Genomic DNA, 19562 nt, shown 5'->3' with positions numbered 1-19562 from the left:
TCCCTCAATGCTTTTCTCCCTCAGTGGTTTTCTCCCTCGGTTTTCTCCCTCAGTGGTTTTATCCGTCAGTGGTTTTCTCCCTCAGTGGTTTTATCCGTCAGTGGTTTTCTCCCTCAGTGGTTTTATCCGTCAGTGGTTTTCTGCCTCAGTGGTTTTCTGCCTCAGTGGTTTTCTCCCTCAGTGGTTTTATCCGTCAGTGGTTTTCTCCCTCAGTGGTTTTCTCCCTCAGTGGTTTTCTCCCTCAGTGGTTTTCTCCCTCAGAGGTTTTCTCCCTCAGTGGTTTTGTCCCTCAGTGGTTTTCTCCCTCAGTGGTTTTATCCCTCAGTGGTTTTCTCCCTCAGTGGTTTTATCCCTCAATGCTTTTCTCCCTCAGTTTTCTCCCTCAGTGGTTTTCTGCCTCAGTGGTTTTATCCCTCAATGCTTTTCTCCCTCAGTGGTTTTATCCCTCAGTGGTTTTATCCCTCAGTGGTTTTATCCCTCAATGCTTTTCTCCCTCAGTGGTTTTCTTCCTCAGTGGTTTTATCCCTCAATGCTTTTCTCCCTCAGTTTTGTCCCTCAGTGGTTTTCTCCCTCAGTGGTTTTATCCCTCAGTGGTTTTTATCCCTCAATGCTTTTCTCCCTCAGTGGTTTTCTTTCTCAATGCTTTTCTCCCTCAGTGGTTTTATCCCTCAGTGGTTTTATCCCTCAATGCTTTTCTCCCTCAGTTTTCTCCCTCAGTGGTTTTCTTTCTCAATGCTTTTCTCCCTCAGTGGTTTTCTGCCTCAGTGGTTTTATCCCTCAATGCTTTTCTCCCTCAGTGGTTTTATCCCTCAGTGGTTTTATCCCTCAGTGGTTTTATCCCTCAATGCTTTTCTCCCTCAGTGGTTTTCTTCCTCAGTGGTTTTATCCCTCAATGCTTTTCTCCCTCAGTTTTGTCCCTCAGTGGTTTTCTCCCTCAGTGGTTTTATCCCTCAGTGGTTTTTATCCCTCAATGCTTTTCTCCCTCAGTGGTTTTCTTTCTCAATGCTTTTCTCCCTCAGTGGTTTTATCCCTCAGTGGTTTTTCCCTCAATGCTTTTCTCCCTCAGTTTTCTCCCTCAGTGGTTTTCTTTCTCAATGCTTTTCTCCCTCAGAGGTTTTCTCCCTCACGCGCTCCGCCTCCTGCTCCGCCTCCTGCTCCATCCGCGCGCACAGAGCAGCCCGGGGTCAGGCGCACAGAGCGGAGGACACATATTTACATGTACGGGCTTCTTTTACGTTTGGAGGAAACACATTTAAGCGAAACGGCTTTGTACCAGCTCCATCATGCGGGGGAGGGGATACAGGCTCCTCACGTTAGATCTGAAAGGTCATCTCAGAGTTAAAAACACGAGGCAGCTTTGACTGACTCTGTACGTTTGCGCTGGAGCTTCACAGAGATGCTGCGCTGTGATGCTCTCGGGCGGACGGGTTTGGACAATGCGCGGATCTAGTTGTGTTGTAGATCTCAATGAAACGAGACGAGGGTGGCGCAGTGAGCGGGATTTGTCTGAGCCGCTGCTGGGACCATGTGCTCAGTGTGTAGATGAGAAAACACGTGTCACGCAGACTGAACAGCCCACTGCAGATGGACTTTGTGCAGATGGACTTCGTGCAGCACTGTCTGTGTCTGTGCCTCACTCTGGTGACTTTTGAATCATCGTCAATCTTCACATTACACAGTGGCTGCTTTGAGCTCGTGTCACTTACAGATTTATCCAAAAACAGTGATTTGTCCTAGTTTTATATAGGCCTAAGAAATGTCCCAGGTGTCCCTATTTTCAGCCCCGGTTGATACAGCCTTACAGGTCATTACAAGGACATAAAAATAAAAACAACGCGGTAAAATCATCCTTTAAGTTAAATTCAAAGTTAAATACGTGCGATGGGACAACAGCATGATGTCATTCCCTTAATAGTTTATTTAAAGGACCAATAACAGTAGGGACAGAGGTTTTTTTTAGTGTGTTTGACCTACACCTGGGCAGTGAGTGTTTTCTGCCTGAGGGGAGGGGTTAAACACCTCATACAGGGGATGTGTGGAGTCTGCCAGGATTTCTTTTGTTTTTTGTCCGACCTGGATTTAAAAGTGTCCATAAGGACGTTTAGCTGCGTGCCAACTGTTTTACCGCAATAGACCATGATACAAACTCTCTGTCATTGACAAAAGCCTACACCTTCAGCACATAAATCATACGTTTAATAGCACCTACTTAAGCAGCCTGTGTGTCCTCATTCTGATCCAGTAATCTATCCCCCGTGCGTAAAGGTGAGCTGGACACGCTGTAGGATGGAGCACGTGACCACTGCCCGTGACGAGAAGTAGCAGCCCCCAGACGGTCAGAGCGGAAAATAACCACCCAACATCCGCTCTGCAGTGAGTCAGAAGCCGGTGAGGGTGATTCTCAGCCCCGCTGAGCCAAAGAGACAGCGCGGTGTTCTGTTGAGCAGCCTCGGGGGCTGATCACCTCTCTGTCTCTGACAACTCAGCCTCAGAAAGGGGGAGCCCGCAGACAGCCTATCCACAGTTTCACACCCGGAGCCCTTCACTTATCTGCAGCTTTGCCTCTGCGCAGGACCCGGTGCTCGGTGCGCTGGCCCCGGCAAGATGAGCTTCACTGAACAATGGACCAGCAGGAGTATCAGGGCTGCTCCAGGAGGAAAACATGGACCGACACAAAACTGACCTAATTTTGACATACACTATTCATCCAAATGTAACATCTATTGTAGGCTGTGCAGTTTATACTCTGGACATGTGTTCTGTCTTACTCTGACCACTGCACAAGTGTCCGGATCACGTTTATGCACAGGGGATAGATGACTCTGTGACAAGGACAGCAAAGGAGCATCAGACAGACACTGGATCAGAATGAGGATACAGAGGCTTCTAAGTAGGTGCTATTAAAGGTATGATTTATTTACTGAAGGTGCAGTGTTTGGTCACAGCTGTAGACCATGGACACGTGCCTCAGTCTGTGCATAAAAAGGGCGAAGACAGACTACTGATTTTTGATGTATTTTTTTAAGTGCAGTTTTTGGCAGTTGTGCGCTGTTGTAGAGTATAACCCAGTACTGTTACTTCATATTTGTATTACATATACATTATACATGTATTATATGGTCTGCTTTAGTCTTATTTAGGCATATAAACTAAAACAATTTTTTTTTTTTTAAGTTTTATATTTCAAAATTCAGGTTCATTTAAAATGTAAGATTGGTTTTAACTTTATTGGTTATTGATGACACATATCTCCAAATTATCGGTATCGGTTAAAACTTCAATAATCACTAATAATAAAACTTATATAGGCCTCACACAGTTCAAGACACAAATGAAAGAAACTTATAAAAAAAGGAGATGCAGTTATTTGAAGGCAGGCTTTTTTTGAAGACGGGGAGTGTGGATGAGGGGGGGGACTTTTAATAAGGCAAACTGTTACAAAACTGTATACTAAAATGTATTTGAGTGCTTTATTTTATTCAGATTTGACAAAAACAAAAAAAACACCAAAGCAAAAAAGTGGCTCATCTTACCCCCTGAGAATATGAAATAGGCTACACAATATCCATTAGATTATATGTTTGTGTTGTAAACCTGACTATATCAGCTCGACAGTCAGCAGAACAGTTTGAAGGTGGAGAGAACAAAGTTACACAGTGTCTAGTCTGTTACCAATAGCTAACTATTTGGCAGCCTGGTGCCCTGCAGGTTCTGAGCCTGGTGGGCACATATAGGCCTAGTTTGCACAGTGGCTCATTAGGATTCTGACAAATAGACTCTGTATAGACAATAATCAATTTTACATATATTTGATACTGGATGGTGAAGTCGTTTAGGTCAAGAAACCAGGCCAAATGCAAGGTCAGAAATCATAAATGAACAGACAACACTGTTATTTCCAATATTTATTGATAATAAGACCACTGATGGTGACTCGGTTGATAGTAGACAGCATGGTACAATTTCTTTGGGCCTCTAGTGACCCCGTGTGTAAGCTGGATGAAATTGCAATTTTGTATTTACAGGTCAGGATCAGATTGAGGAGCAGACACTGTTCATTGTAATAACATACATTCTTCAAAGCAACACAATTGTATTAATCCAAGCTACAACCAAATACTGATCAAAATTAAAATATTACACCCCAAGGGCTGATACATTAACAAAAGTATTTTCATAAAAGAAAACACACAAAACAAATAATTTAGAAATCATAATCACATACTAAATACTTCTTGGTGAGACAAAAATATAAAATATAAACACTCAAACTGAAACAACTAAAATTGCACATAACTCAAGAGTTTTGCCACAACAGATTTTCTGCATGATTTGCTATACTATCTATCAAGTATTTATGAACAGCACAAAGTGCAGCCTACCTGGAACACAAGTGTTTTATTGTCAGACTAAGAAACAATACGTCATATAAATTACATATCCAATACATATCTACATTTGAGTGAAACTACTGTAAACAAGCTACTACATAACATTGTTTCTAAAGGTTTCAGTGTCCTGTCACTGTGGACTCTCAATGAAACTCCAAGTTTCCATGTAACCCTCAAATACATTAACACACTGCTGCAAGAACAATACTTTACATACAATTATTAAGGTAAGTCAGAATTATTTAACATAAACCAACATGCCATATGCTGTGGAGAATGAATAGCATGTTTGAGTAAAATATTTGGTTCACTCATGGAGCCATTCTGGAGCTGCATAAATATTTATGCTTTTAAATAGTGTGCAAAATTACTTATTTACCAAAACATATTTTTTTAAGAAGACGGTCTAAAATACAAGAATTAAAAGAGCATGTTTTCTGCAACATTTAAAGAATTTAAACCTGCATTAATCCAACAAGTAAACTAATTTTATATAAAAGATACCCTCATGCTCAACTATTTTTTTATGTTTAATGATCATTTTCAAACTTATTATGTCTTCCTCAATATTATCAATAGTTAGTTCGCAAAATATCCAAACCGTAAGAATATACAATGATGAAAAAACAAAGACTATCAAAGTATTACTTCAAGGTTCACGGTATTGTAAAAACGTGATCATGTGCATTGACTTGGTCAGTGGAACATGCAGTAACCAACCGTTTAAGAAGCCACATTTTAATCCTAGTCACATACTTGAAGCACCAACATATGTGACAGGGGCAAAAACTACAATGTGCATGGGTAATGTGTGGTATCAAAAGCTGTGATGTTTCAGCAGTGAGTCAAGGAATGATGCTTTACAGTAAGATACATAAAGATATTACATTAAGATCCCAGGCAGAGAGATTTGTTTTTGGGAATTTACTTCTCTGTCTCTTGGCTTTCTTCTTTTTTTACCCCTTAAACACAAAATAATAATAATAAAAATAAAATATTGCAATAATCGTAGGTGTGGTGTTTTTCTACCTTTTTCCTCAACTGTGTATAAACTACACCATCTCATACTGATTGGCTGTGATGATCCTCGACAGGCAGCAGGCCAAAAGCATACCGATCAACTGAAAGACAAAATACAACACGTTCAAGGAAACAAGCCACTGTTATTGTTGGAATATAATCAAATAAATGACAATCACAATAATAATCATTGTTTCTGTTTGCTAGTAGTTGTACATGTCATTGAAATTAGACTGCCCTGAACAAAAAGTATGACAATTTACTACTTCCGATCAGTACTTTAAAAAGTTATAGAGCAACAGGAATGGCAAAGCTAAATATGCAAACCTTACTGTGGAGTGTATCAAAAGCTCTGGCAGCTGCGTTTCATTCTTTACAGTTAAGTAGCGACATGTGATTGGTTCTGTAGAGGGGGCGCGTATGCAAACGTCTTGTACTATGCACAAAATTCACCTGTGAAAAGGCAATCCCAAACGTCACTCCAGCAATGATGGCCATGTTGGTTTCCATAAATGAAGTAACCAGCTCATAGCATCCCTGTAACAAAAGGGTTTGGGGGAGGTTAGTTTTCAGTGGGTCACGGGGCTGGGATACATTAAATATGCAGGTTAGGGGCAAAATGGATATGTGAGAGAGTATCTGTGGAAGGTAGTTAATGTGTAGAGAATCAACATGGGTAAAACTGTCTATTTGTGTTCAAAACAATGACAAGTTTTGGAAAAAGTAGAGGCTGAGCTTACTTGGTGGTAGACTTTGTTTGGGGCCACAGTTGCATTACGAAGGTCATCTTGGTTGCAGTCAGAGGAGTTGGAGCAGCAGCTAGCTGGAATGCCATTGGATGGGTAATAGACACTGCCGAACCAGCTGGTGTAGTTGTACACCCCACAGCAGCGTAGCTAAATGTGCAGACGAAAATAAGCATAAAAAAGATAAGCATAAAAATACAAAAGTGACAAGAAGAATAATAAGGTGTTTTTTATGTTTTTATGTACAGACAACAGAACTGTATAAGGTAGTATAATAAGTGGTGTTGGGACGTCACTGAATACACAGACTGAGAAAACATACCCTGAATACTCATCATCTCAGTAACTGTATTCAATAACTTTTTCATTTGTTTGTATTCAGAGTACAGTTAATTTTCTAAAATTAAAGGAATACATTGCGCTGTTCATGTAATTTAAGCTTCCAACTGTACAGAATCAGTGAGAAAAATATAAAACACTGCTAAAGTGGTGGGGCATGTGTGATTTTTCCATCTCCAATTAGTGATAGGAAATCCTTTAAAAACGATGAAACAAATTTAAAGCTGTTTTTAATCTTATGTTGCGTCTTTATACTATAATTTAAATGCAGCTCAATGTAAAAGTATTCAAAGTATTCAGAATACAGTACTCTGATTGGACGAGATAACAGAATATGTCACAAAATAGATTTGAATGCAGATATTCAGTATTCTGAAGTATTCCTCCCATCACTGTTAAAAAGAAATGTTTAATAGTATTTTAACCACTAATACTCAAACTGCCAATAATGTCGATTTATTGACAAAACATTTAAAGCAGCAGACCAGCAGTATAGGCTTTTTATTAGTCTATTATTTATTCACTTCCCACCCACACAATCACACTGATGGTGAAAATCGAATGCACAACTGTAGCTCACTGCCCGCAAAAAAAACAAAAACAAAAAAGATACACTACTTTTACATTTTATATACACACAAAAGACATCAAATATGTGGAGATAAGATATATGGAATTATTTTATATTCAAATCCTCAAAGCATCCACCCTTTGCTATGCCAAAAAATATTTAGTAGAGTTATTTCATGTTTTTCCTTTACTACATAATTCCATATATCTTGCTTCATATATTTGATGTCTTCTGTATGTATATAAAATGCAGAAAGTAGTAAAAATAAACGTAGTGTATATTAGTACATAATACATACCCTGTGCTGCAAGTTGTCAACAGCACGGCTAGCTTCATCCTCAGCATTGTAGTGGGCGACTGCATCAGTGTAGGTCCTGTGAAAGGTTCCTTTAATCTACAACAAATATGCGCACATTTTAGTACACAAAGCCGTTAATCAGAGAATATTTTTATATAACTAATGATGTCATTCTGACCTCATGGCGAAACACAAATCCAGAGATCCCAGCAACCAACTCCGCAAGGAAGACCAGGGACAGAAACATGGCGTACTAAAAGAGAGACAGCCGTGAAGGAGAATTTGCATACTTTGAACTGTAACCTTTCCCATTTGCTTAAGTTTGAATTCATACACTACCAGACGCACATGCACATTGAGCGCACACACACACATATAAAAACAACACAAAGCCTTCCAGGGTCTATTGAATTTTTGATGCTGTTAAACTGATAGAGGTCGGCCACCGCTCCTTCATTGTGGCGAACTAATCATCCTTTTCTTCCTCTGCAACCTTATACCCAAGCACCACGGTTTGTCTCTCACCAGCTTCAGCATCCACGGGCTTCCTCTGCAGGTGGCAAAACATCCAAACAGGCCAAAGACAATTATGACGGTCCCAGTGCCAATCAGGACGTAGGGAGCGTTGGTGGAGTTATCGGCGATCAGAGAGATGTACGGGCCAAGCATCAACTTCCCCCATACTCCAACTGCCAACAGGATCGCTCCAGTTATCTGCAGGACAACAGAAAGAGACGGATGACATCGCTTTATCTGTGCGATCGTGCCATATAAGAATAGCGTTTTTGCGTGAGTCAGAGGAGGAGATGTGTTAGTTAGATAGTGTTAGTGTCGTGATAATAACATTTCAAAATCGATAACAAATAGACTCGATACAGATTCTTTTACCATTGGTGATAATTAAAAACACTCTTTCTTTAGACTACATAATGTTATTTTCAACATTAAATCATCGGAATATCATTTACCAGTGATGGAAAAAGTACCAGTATTTTGTTACTTACCAGGGCAAAAAAGGTAAAAGTATCAAAAGTACAAGTATTAAAGTATCCATTTAAATGTACTTAAAGAGTAAAAAGTAAAAGTATTTCACGCAGACATTGAGATCTAATAAATCTTCAAATGTTGTGATTTTTGTTGAATTTTGTTCACCAGAAACAATTGAATTGATCGCTTTTTTCTGGCTATTTTTATTTGTATGCTTTTGTTTGCTCAAATCATGGAAGCGTTAAAAATAAACCCCCAGCCTTTTCAGCAGCTCCCAAACAATAATTAAAAAAACAACTTTCATTTTTCAGTCCTGTTTAAAATGTAGTGAAGCAAAAAGTCCAGATACCTGCTCTTAAATGTAATGAAGTAAAAGTAAAAAGTATGTATTAGGTTCCATAGTGGTCCGTGGGTGTATACTAGTGTGTCTTATACTTGTTCTGATACAGCTCAACATCATTCTAAAGCTACTCAGGAAAGGTTCATTTCTGTCCTGTGAATGTGACTTTTTTAGTTTCAATACCTGCTTTTGATACTAGTTTTTCTATAGATAAGTATCTGAAAATCAATACTTCTGACAACCCTGATTAGTGTAAGATATTTGAGGCAGAAGACAAACAATCACCTAAACCTTATGACTTCAAACCATAGAATGTATAAAGAAGTTGACTAAGGGAGTGTCAAGTCACCCACAGCGTTCGGCTCCAGTCAAATGAAGCTCATCGAGGCTAGAGCGGCTATGAGGCCAATTTGGAGCAAAGTTCATAGTGTCATAGCAACCAAAGAGCCAATCCAGAGCAAGGCTGTTGAAGGTGACGACCCTCCACGCGCAAATCGTGGGAGTGACCTCGGCGAAAGAAGGCTCCTGATTTCACTGTTAATGTTCTCATCTTGAGTTCCAAATTTGGTGAAATAAAAATACCAGGATCATGTAGAGCGGGTTTATATGAACATTTTAAGACCAAAATGAAGAGGCTCACTGCAGCAGTTACACAAGCGGCTAGCAGGTTAGCTACGTCCATATTTTATATACAGTCTATGCTCTGAATGCACACCGAAAATTTTGACAATATAGGACAAATGAAAGTGCGTCTTTGATGGAAGGTGAGAGGCTTCCTCCTGTTGCACCTCTCTTAGCATTTCAAATGAAGGCCGCAGATAAAAGAGGGTGTTGTGCGGGGCAGCTGGAGGGTGCAGGGCTCAGCTGGTCATGTTTTACTGTCATCTGAAAGACAGCAGTGAGCGGCTACAGCTGTGAGGGAGCTCCTGACCCCGATGATTTGAGTTATTCGATATTTACAAAAAAGAGGAAGGAAAAATACGGAGCAATGCTTGTATTTGTTAGGAGAGGTCAGAGATAGGTTAATAAGAAATATTTGAATTTTGAAGGATGGTTCAGAAATAGGTTAATGGGTATGCCATATCGTGGGGACTTTTTCCTTGCAGGAAAAAAAGTGGGAAAAGTTTGGTTATTTTTCTGCACTATGATGAGATTTGAGCTGTAGAAGTTTGAATTATGACCTTCTATGGCTCATTATAGATCCAAACTAACTACTTAAGTCCTGCATTCTATTATTTATTTATTACAGTTTGTGTTTTTTAACAATATTGTACATTAAGAATACTTTTTGGGGATGATTCTGCTCTATGTTTTGGTTTCAATATTAACTTTATCGTCTATATTTACTTCAGCAATATATCGCACTTCAATATTTGTTATCGTGACAGGTCTACTAATGGGTGAATAAATCGGTGGTGAGTTTGGATCTTCTCTATTTCCACCATGTACTTGGCAGAAAAACATCAGTCTGATAATATCATGTAATTTGTGTATGTTAATGATTCACAAAATTACTACACACATAATAGGCTTGCTGTAGTTTACAACTCTTACCTTTACACTTTACCCTGTCGACAGGGAGTGTCTGCCGCGTACAAAGTAATTCACTTTGTTGTTGTTTAAATATGTCTCTGGTAAATGGTAATTGATATGTATATCTAACAAGGGCAGGGCTTGTGACAAAACAAAATGATTAAAAGCATCTATATTCTCATCAATTTTAGTTAAAATTTAACTAAGCTTCAACTCACTCTTTGTTGCACTATGCACACTGTTCTTTATTATGTGGTTGCACTTTACAAAACTGAAGGTTAAGGCCAATTGAGAACCGTTGAAACAAGATGTGGGCATGTCATCAATGCAAAATTCTACCCTACACTCTCAAATACTAAGTTAAAACATAATTGCATTCAGGGATTGGTATCACTTGCTGGTAAATTACTAATAATTGTTGAAAAACTATATGTAATAATTTGTTAATAACATACATATCAGTTTCAAGTGACAGCCTGTCTTTTTGTACTATGAAAGGTTATACTATTGGGCTGAAATTTCAGAGAGCGATCCTAGATCACGATGTACCCAGTGTTTATGGCCACTGTCAGTAACCAAATATCTGAGAGCTGCTCTGTTGCATACAAATCACAAATAACTTGTCAGTGCAAAGTGTTCATTGTAAAGCCCATGGGGGAGTGGGTTCAAGGAGGACGGCTCTGTCATGTAGACTTGCTGAATTCCAAACAGCTTCGGGGCCCCTTTACGTCCACTATGGTGCCGAACGTGAAGCCCCCTGCGCGTTTCGTTTGAAATTCAAAGCCAGGCTGACCACCCTGGTTACAGCTCGGGGTTTAAAACAGGTCACCCCGTCTTCACTCCCCCCTCTGTGCTCTAATAGACACAGAAGGTGCAATGATAAAATATTCTGGCAAGGACACAACGCAGACAAGACCACCTGCTCCGCATTTAGCCAATGTGCTTCTTTAGGCACATACCACTCACACAATCTCCCACGACAAGTAAAGCTGATGACAGTCAGCGCCAAAGCATGACATGAGCACAGCCCCTCACTGTCGCCCGCCGTGCCAGCTCTCTCTCTCTTTACCCCAAGGCAGAGTAGGATTCATCAGAGCTATGAGACCCAGGTCAGACATCTGAAACCTGATGCAGTGGATGGATAGCAGGACAAGGAGACCAACCAACCAGCCCCGACTAAATATAAAAGTGAAGATCTCTGACAGCAGACCACATGGCTTTAGCATCAAGTGTTCTCAACATGATTTAGCACACACGCTTTGGTGCTTAAACTATTTTGGCACTTCTGCAATATAGAGGAAAACTGTTTTTGTAACACACTGGGCTAATTCTACCACGCCCCTCATGCCCATTTGAATCCATTATTGACAACCACAGGGCTTCTTAAGTAGGTTGTGGTAAGATTAACTTATGCTGCTGCCTTATGTTGTCCTTTCTCTTAATACAAACCGAAAGGTGGTACAATACAAAGTGATGGATACATTGGACAGTGGTGGTCAAATAAAATATATAAAGCTGTCTGAACTTAGCCTAGATTAATCTTAAAACATGAAATCAAAAGGCAAATGTTTAGTGAGGTTACAAAGTTTAAATTGCAAATGGTTCAAGGCTATAACGTGTTAATGATATAATTTGCATAACTGCTACTAAAAAAACGCCCCAACTGCCCACAATCTGAATGATAGATGCAAGTAGGCTGCAGTAGGCCTCTCCTTATTTTGCAGAAGGATTTTTAATGAGCGGAAATCCTGTTGTTTAGTGTGCGTCTGTGTGGGATTATTGGTGCAGTGTCTCTTTAAGAGCCTATGGGAACGATCCGAAATGTGTAATGGGGATAATGTGCTTCAAACGACAAAGAAAATAAACGAGGCCCATCAGTGTCAACATCTCAACAAATGCGAGATAAATCGTTGCGCTGGAAAGATATCAACATCCCAGAGCAGCGCTAACCACCATGATGCTATGTGGGCTATGTACGGACACAACTAACGCCCAGCAGACTAAAATAAAACCCTTACATAAAGCCACATCATAACACGACACGTTTTTCTGCTGGAAATCAAAATGCATCGTGTTTAGATCCATCTGTCCCGTTACTTTCCACCACACGACTGCGTTTGGTCGATGATGCTGCCTCTGACCACCCTTTTAATAAAACGCGCAACACAAACAGCGGCACATAAATGTGAGATTGCACTAATGTATGCGGAGTTATGCATACGCCTGCGAAAAGATACATACCCAGAAGACGAAGGAGTACACGATGAGGAGCGTTTTAAGGCAGGTGATGACCGGTTTGGTTTCCATTGTGAGGATCTAGAGCCAGTGTGATGGTGGAGAGAGCAGGGCGAAAACACGTCTCCTCCTCGATCAGTGGCGCTGCAACCACGCGCTGATGCAGCCACAGCGTCACTCGGCCCAAGCATCAGCCAGGAGCAGGTTCATCACTGCACTGAACATGCACTGGATCTGCCTCTATCTGGATTATATCAGCCAGGAGCAGGTTCATCACTGCACTGAACATGCACTGGATCTGCCTCTATCTGGATTATATCAACCTGGACTAATAAGAGCATCACAGTATAGAACATAACCAAACACTCTGTATGTGACTTATAACATTATGTGAATGCAATACCACACCGTGTTTTAGGACAGTTGTGTGATGGACTAAAACTAAATTAAAGCCCCTCCACGCAACATTTAATCCAAAAATTAGACCAAAAATAGAATCCTTATCTCTTCATAGGTGTTTTGAATAAATTTAAAAAACCTTGATAAGAGTGGGGGTTTATGCATTCTTACATTGTTAAATATAACAAAGCCTAATATTTTATATATTTAAGTAACACATTTTTTATTATTATTATTTATTTATTTATACATATACCAAATGTGGTCTATTGTTGTCCATCCACCTTCTTCTGCTTTAGTTCTATTGTTGTTTTATTCAAAATGTACTATTGTGCATTGTTACTTGCACAAGGCTCCTTGATTTCCCAGGACAAAACTCTATATATGCAGTCTATGATAATAATGCAAAAAATCTATATAAATAACAGTATAAATGAACAATAACAGTGAACTCAAGTCAATTTATTATAAAATACAGTGCACAATACAATTTGGATTTTTTTCTGAATAACAACAAAAAATAGCGTGAAAAATAGTACAGGCCAGATTTTAAAAAGGTAAAAAAATCATCTTTGCATTTCAAGTGAAAACTTAAGACTAGAGTATAAAATGGTCTGTCGACAGAGCAAAACACGGCTTCACCTAATTAAATGATGAACATGTAAACATATAAATATCACAGTTAAAATATTGTCTAAATGAAAGTAAACAGGTTAGATATATTTACCTAATACTGAATGGGCAACTTTAGACTATTTTTGGATGGACAGAAAAGAAAATCAAGTAGCAATAATTAAATTTTACTATAATTATAGAGAGCCCGAATAGAGCAACTCTGCATGTAATTAACAAAATTGCATTTTTAATCTAGATAACATGTTTAAGATAAATAAATTAATATTGTACAACCTATAAACTATGCTATTTCAAGTATTTTAAACCAGTAGTACTAAAAGTGGACATTCGCTTTCTAATACAGTCAGAATGTGGTGAGTGAGGAGCTGGTTCTATATACAAGTTTGTTATATATACTCATTACATCACTGCACATTTATTTGTCTTTAAACTGACCCAAACTCAGCCATCCACGCCTCATACTTCTCCAGATCAGCAGCAGAGACGGATTTGGAGATTTTCTTCAGTGTGAGAGTGAAGTCCTCCATAGTCACAGGCATCTGCAGCTCATCTTTGGACAGAGCTCTGATCTCTTCAGGGGTCAGTCCCTGGATTCGGCGACGCATAGCCATCATTGAAGCATCTCTAAATTCAAAAGACACCCAATGTTTAATTAAGTAAAATGCTGCATGTATAACACTTCAGTAGAATTCCTGTGTTGGTTTCAGGCAAAGTTGTTGCTGTAGCTGCTCAGTCTACTATGTTAATGTCAACGTAACAATAAAATGTGTAAATCTTGTTTTTCTAATTAATGGGCCCACATTACGCTATTTTCTCTGTTATAACCATCAAAAACATACCTGGAGTTGTGTTTTGTTTCATTCACACATGTTTAACACACAAACCCTGCATATTTAGGTTGAAAACTACCACTTCATGACATCACAAAGTGGAACAAAGCATTTTGAGCTTTGGAGATAATAATACAGTGTTACTCAAACATGTGTGAATGAAACAAAAAACAACCCCAGGTAGGTTTTTGATGAGGTAAAATATTATAACATGGCTTAAAGCTCACAAGAGTCAATTTAGTATTATATAGGACTTTTAATTACACCCAAGAACTATAAACAACTCACATTAGAAATCAAATACTACTTTACTTAATATTCAATGTGTAAGTAAGAGACAGAAATAAGGGCCTGCACTCGTTGACAGCATTTTGGCAGTCGGCCCATCTTTCTCTTTACTGTTTTTTTTCTTTATGTTTACAACTTTCTACATTTTATATACATACAGAAGACATCAAATATATGAAGCAAAATATATGGGATTATGTAGTAGAGAAAAAAATTGAACAACTACTACATTTATTTTGACAAAGCAAAGGGCGGATACTTTGAAGATTTTTTTCTTTGCTACATAACTGCATATAAAATGTAAAAAGCAGTCAAAATAAAGAAAACATATTTTCTGTGGTAGTATATATGTGCTTTTCTTTTTAATACACACCTGCAAACGTTGGTAATATCCGCCCCAGAGTAACCAGCAATCTTTTCAGCAATTAGATCCAGATCCACATCATCTGCCAACTCCACTTCTCTCAAGTTGATTTTCAGTAGTTCCACTCTACCCACAGCTATGTACAAATTGATACAAATGAATTTACTAGTGTCATGACAAATATCACCGTTTCACCATTTAAAATATGCAGTAAATGAGGGGAGCCAACCTGTGGGTAGGGGGATGTAGATACGCTTTTCCAACCGCCGTCGTAATGCTTCATCTATGTCCCATGGGAAATTTGTGGCCGCCAGAACCATAACCATCTTTGAAGGGTCATCGTTCTCCATAGCTCCCCCGACACCTTTTCAATAAACAAAAAAAACAAAAAAAACAGCTCATAATCCATGGAGTTGTCCAGTTAGTGGGCCTGCCATGATAATTACTATATATATTATTGACTTACCGTTCAATATATGAAAGCTGAAACAATATTTTTTTTGTAGTCAGTATTAATCTTGTGTACATTTTCTTTGTACTGTTGGGAAATTTGTGCTATTTTTTTAGCTATACATAAAATTTAAACTGTAAAAGTTTGAATTAATAACTTCAATAACTCAATACAAAATAATAGTTTGTGTGGTTTAAATCTGCTCTTGTGTCAGTGGCATAAATTTGTTTCAGTGTTTGTAGTTGTTTATCACGTTTATTTACTCCATCAATATATGGCACTTCAACATTTGTTATTGTGACAGCCTACCGATTAGTGCCTTCATTATTATCAGAATGTACGCTATACATAACATATTAAGACTCTTACCATCCATTTGAATTAACAGCTCCGATTTGACCCTACGACTAGCTTCATGTTCATCAGAAGTTCCTCTTCTTCCACATATTGAGTCAATTTCATCTATGAAGATTGTTGTTGGTGCATAAAACCGAGCCTTGGGGGGAAAAAAGGCGTTTAGAACATACATTACTCTTATTATTTAATGAATAATGAAATTATTTATATAGATACACACCATTTCAAACAGCAAGCGGACAAGTTTTTCTGATTCGCCCCGATATTTGGAAGTGAGAGTGGAGGATGACACGTTGAAAAAAGTAGTTCCACATTCAGTTGCCACAGCTTTGGCTAACATGGTCTTGCCAGTCCCTGGAGGGCCTACCATTAATACACCCTAAAAAGAAATGATATGGTTTTGAAGAGGTAAAGCAAATGACATTTTGTGATAATCAACATGACAATTTTACATAGTCACATTATTATGGAACTATGGTATTATAAAAGGTCATTGAGGCATAGATTTGAAAATCCATTATTATTAATAGTCCAACAAAATTGATTTACTGGTCAAGAAAAATGAGACATGTTGCAAAAATACCATTTGCCACCATATTGGTTTTAATTTCTATGTAAGCAATGATACACTCCAAAAGAAACATACATTAACTGCCAGATTATTAGCATCAAATCAGCCAGGCTTGGTCAAAAGCCACAGAAAAGCAGTTTAATAGATGATGATGATGTTAATTGATATATAAGTACTTTAAACTTTACCAAAGTAGAGCTACACAGAAAGCATATTAGCTCAATTATGGATGCATACATCAGACAAATGAAGATCTTTGTGCTGTGTTTAATAACCAATGAAGAATTAACCCTCACATGGTGGGCCTAAGGCCAAACCTCACATGATGGCGTTAGTAAGACTGGGAGTTAGGGCTTGTTTCTGCTCTTTTACTAATACAGTATTTGTAAATATGATTGATGTACACACACATTTTCAATGGAATTTTCCTGTTCTTTTATATTAGTGGTACACTTTATGCAATATTTAGATTTGGACCACAGATTTATGTCTTAGGTTTTTCTTGGTGCATTTCTGAAACACTATGACGCAGTGGTTTCTAAAAATAGCAGTGCATGTGCATGCATTTGTCTGTTTTGTTACCTTCCACGGGCGACGAATGCCCTTGAAGAAATCTGGCATCCACATGGGCAGGACCACTGCTTCTCTCAGCAGCTTCTTAGCATCTTCTAGGTCAGCAATGTCATCCCTTTATAAAGATATTCAAATTAACAATCTGAAGTAAGAAAATACATTATGTTTGAATAAAAGGTAAATAAATTCGCCCCATACCAGTGAACATTGGGATTTCGGGATATAATATCTCTCTCCAATGAATCAACAAGGTCACTGTCATATCCTGTCCCATCAAATCTTTTCTCTACATCTTCTCCAGACACCTTCTTTAAGGCCTAAAACATAAAGATTAGTAGAGAAAATAGCTGAATTAAATTTAGTGATTTAAATAACTCTGAAGTCTGCTTTGTGCACAAATGTGCTTCTAACGACATATATCTCTGATATGCATTTATTTTCTTACTGACCATCTGTAAATTATTTGTAAATCAATTATGAATAAAATAACAGATATTTTTTATTTATTTTTATTCAACCAATTACCACTACTGACCTTATCATCTTTGGACTTGGTTCTGGCATCTCTGTTCCCTGGTCGTTCAGCTTTTGGTCTATCCTGGGCACGGTTTACAGGTCGATGCTGTAGAGCAGGTGACTCTTTCTTCTGTTGCTTTACACCACTGCTGGGCCGTTTAAGAGGAACAGGGTTTCTGTAGACAAACGTGTTATAATGTGAAATTTAGGTTTAAAATGGACATCTAGTAATATCTCAGGTACAATGTTTAGTAATAGTCTTAGACACTTGTGAAGTAGTGATCCATTTCCAGTGCAGTACATGCAAATCTGTCTGCAATTTAAAATACTTCCTCAAAGTTGTTTCCTCCAACCACAAACTTTGATTGAATCACTCATAGTAAACTAAAGTTGGATTTCTTGGCATCTATTACAGGGCTAGCACAGAACTTAACTTAAAATATTCCTTGATCTGAATGAATGTACTTAATATGAAGAGGGCATGCATTTTACCAATATATATTGGTGATACACACTTGTGCTCTGCTGGAGTGGGAGGAGGCCACACAACGGGATCCTCAGGTCTCTCCTCAGACTGAGGTGTGAGAAAGTCAACCGGCTTGTCTGACCTAAAGCTCTCAAGAGTTCCCATGATGCTTTTGACTTGTTCGCACTCCTCAGTTAGTTCTTGCCTTACCTACAAATGGCACAACAAACGTGATGTGAGACAGAAATAATAACAGAAAAGCATAGTATTACATATACGAGACATGACTGATTACCTGTTGCCATTTGACTTTAAGAGCAGGATCTTTAAGTGTCTGACAGTGCTTCTGGATCTGCTGAATAACCCCTTGATAGTATACCATGGAGGAGTCATAGTTGCCCAGAAGAGCGTATTCACGGCCCTTCTTGGCATTATCACAAATATCCGCAATGTTCATTCTGAAAGATGTAACGTGAAGTTAAAAACTAAGCACATGGGCCAGATGCAAACATTACAGATTGATGCAGTAATAAACGGTATGTAAGCAGCCGTACATTATTGAATCAAGTGTATGTCAACATAGACGCTAGCTAACTAAGTTAACGCTAACCTAGCTGTCAATAGAAGCGGAGCAGGCTGGAGAATTATAAATAAAGCACAGCGTTAACGGCAGCCTTAATCCTTCGACCGGTTCAACACAAGCATGGAGGACAATAAATGCTTAAAACCTGGATTCGTATCGTATCAACGTACGTAGTTCATTCAATTTAGCTTAGCTTCTTGTGCCCAGAAAGCGCCTGGTCCTTTTGATGGATAAAATCCTCGGCGTGTTGGTCCGGTGTGTTACCATGGCCGCGGAGACACGCCGCGTGCAGCATACGAACATCTACAGAGGTGCGTTCAAAGACAGTCAGGAAAGACACATGCGCCAGTGTGTTCTGTACGCTCAGGCATTTAATGAGTATAAAAGAACTAGTAATGTATAACTACGCACATGGACTTGGAAATAAGTGACAGTTAATTATAAAACAAAGTTTATATATATATATAAATATATATATTTTTAATTTACTCATAACAGAGGTTGCCCACTAGTCGGTGCTAAAGATCCATCACTGAAATAAAACTGTGCTCCATGCACAGCTGAACTGCAGTATCTAAAACCGGAAACCAGCCATCTGTAATCGAATAGCCCAGTTGTGATTTTGAGTATAGGAAAATGTAGAAATATTTATTACACATACCACTGGGCCTTTGTAATCTACTGCTACTCATACGTCTAGGTAGACTTTATTAGATGAAATATTTAGGGTCTAGGCTAGATTAGACCATTACTAATATTATAAAAATAAGAATGAACATGACAAGAACTGATGAAATACAAGAAGGTAGGACTATTCTCGTGTTCTACTTACAGCTCAAATATCAGAGGAGAGGAAATGTTGGACATACAGTAAAACAGTTTAGCATCACAATAGCACTAATAATAATAAACCAAGACAATCAAAAGTCAATATTTTTACTTTAGTTTAAAAGATACAAAGTCACACAAAACACCACCAAACACACAATAATAAAGTCATTGTTGAATTCGTCAAGTCCTGAGACAGTTTACAGTACATACAGGGTAAGGATGTTGTCTTACAGGGAG

At 38.5% G+C, this 19562-nt stretch overlaps 2 protein-coding genes across 3 annotated transcripts; both read right to left on the bottom strand.

The window, feature by feature from the left end:
- Nucleotides 1-3890: 3890 nt before the first annotated feature.
- On the bottom strand, nucleotides 3891-12790 carry tspan7b (tetraspanin 7b). 2 transcript variants are annotated; one of them, XM_033986781.2, is made up of 8 exons: nucleotides 12467-12790; nucleotides 7891-8079; nucleotides 7544-7618; nucleotides 7366-7461; nucleotides 6152-6307; nucleotides 5865-5948; nucleotides 5421-5512; nucleotides 3891-5353 (listed from the first exon to the last, which is right to left on the bottom strand). In XM_033986781.2, exons 1-7 carry the CDS (start codon nucleotides 12530-12532, stop codon nucleotides 5444-5446), a joined length of 735 nt encoding a protein of 244 aa, XP_033842672.1. In that variant the 5' UTR covers nucleotides 12533-12790; the 3' UTR covers nucleotides 3891-5353; nucleotides 5421-5443. The 2 variants fall into 2 exon arrangements, with proteins under 2 accessions (XP_033842672.1, XP_055086458.1); XM_055230483.1 differs by having other exon boundaries at nucleotides 3891-5512.
- A 1112-nt stretch (nucleotides 12791-13902) lies between these two features.
- Nucleotides 13903-18832, bottom strand: katnal1 (katanin p60 subunit A-like 1). Its single transcript, XM_033986780.2, has 11 exons — nucleotides 18665-18832; nucleotides 18207-18369; nucleotides 17961-18121; nucleotides 17465-17621; nucleotides 17128-17246; nucleotides 16939-17044; nucleotides 16006-16164; nucleotides 15798-15924; nucleotides 15207-15341; nucleotides 14987-15113; nucleotides 13903-14119 (listed from the first exon to the last, which is right to left on the bottom strand). The coding sequence occupies exons 2-11, from the start codon at nucleotides 18366-18368 to the stop codon at nucleotides 13921-13923; spliced, it is 1452 nt and encodes a 483-aa protein (XP_033842671.1). The 5' UTR covers nucleotide 18369; nucleotides 18665-18832; the 3' UTR covers nucleotides 13903-13920.
- Between the last annotated feature and the right edge of the window lie 730 nt (nucleotides 18833-19562).

Source organism: Periophthalmus magnuspinnatus, chromosome 21, assembly GCF_009829125.3.
Source record: "Periophthalmus magnuspinnatus isolate fPerMag1 chromosome 21, fPerMag1.2.pri, whole genome shotgun sequence".
NCBI lineage: Eukaryota > Metazoa > Chordata > Actinopteri > Gobiiformes > Gobiidae > Periophthalmus > Periophthalmus magnuspinnatus.
Note: the sequence above shows the minus strand (reverse complement) of the source record. Positions and strands in the feature narration are given on the sequence as shown.

Excerpts from the sequence above, each read along its gene's own strand:
- tspan7b (XM_055230483.1), bottom strand. The coding sequence starts at position 12,532 with ATGGAAACCAAACCGGTCATCACCTGCCTTAAAACGCTCCTCATCGTG. Across the intron at positions 8,080-12,466 it reads TGTACTCCTTCGTCTTCTGG|ATAACTGGAGCGATCCTGTT; the intron begins GTATGTATCTTT and ends GTTGTCCTGCAG. Across the intron at positions 5,949-6,151 it reads CAAACAAAGTCTACCACCAA|GGATGCTATGAGCTGGTTAC; the intron begins GTAAGCTCAGCC and ends CTTTTGTTACAG.
- katnal1 (XM_033986780.2), bottom strand. The coding sequence starts at position 18,368 with ATGAACATTGCGGATATTTGTGATAATGCCAAGAAGGGCCGTGAATAC. Across the intron at positions 17,045-17,127 it reads CGAAATCCCAATGTTCACTG|GGATGACATTGCTGACCTAG; the intron begins GTATGGGGCGAA and ends ATCTTTATAAAG. Across the intron at positions 16,165-16,938 it reads GCATTCGTCGCCCGTGGAAG|GGTGTATTAATGGTAGGCCC; the intron begins GTAACAAAACAG and ends ATTTCTTTTTAG.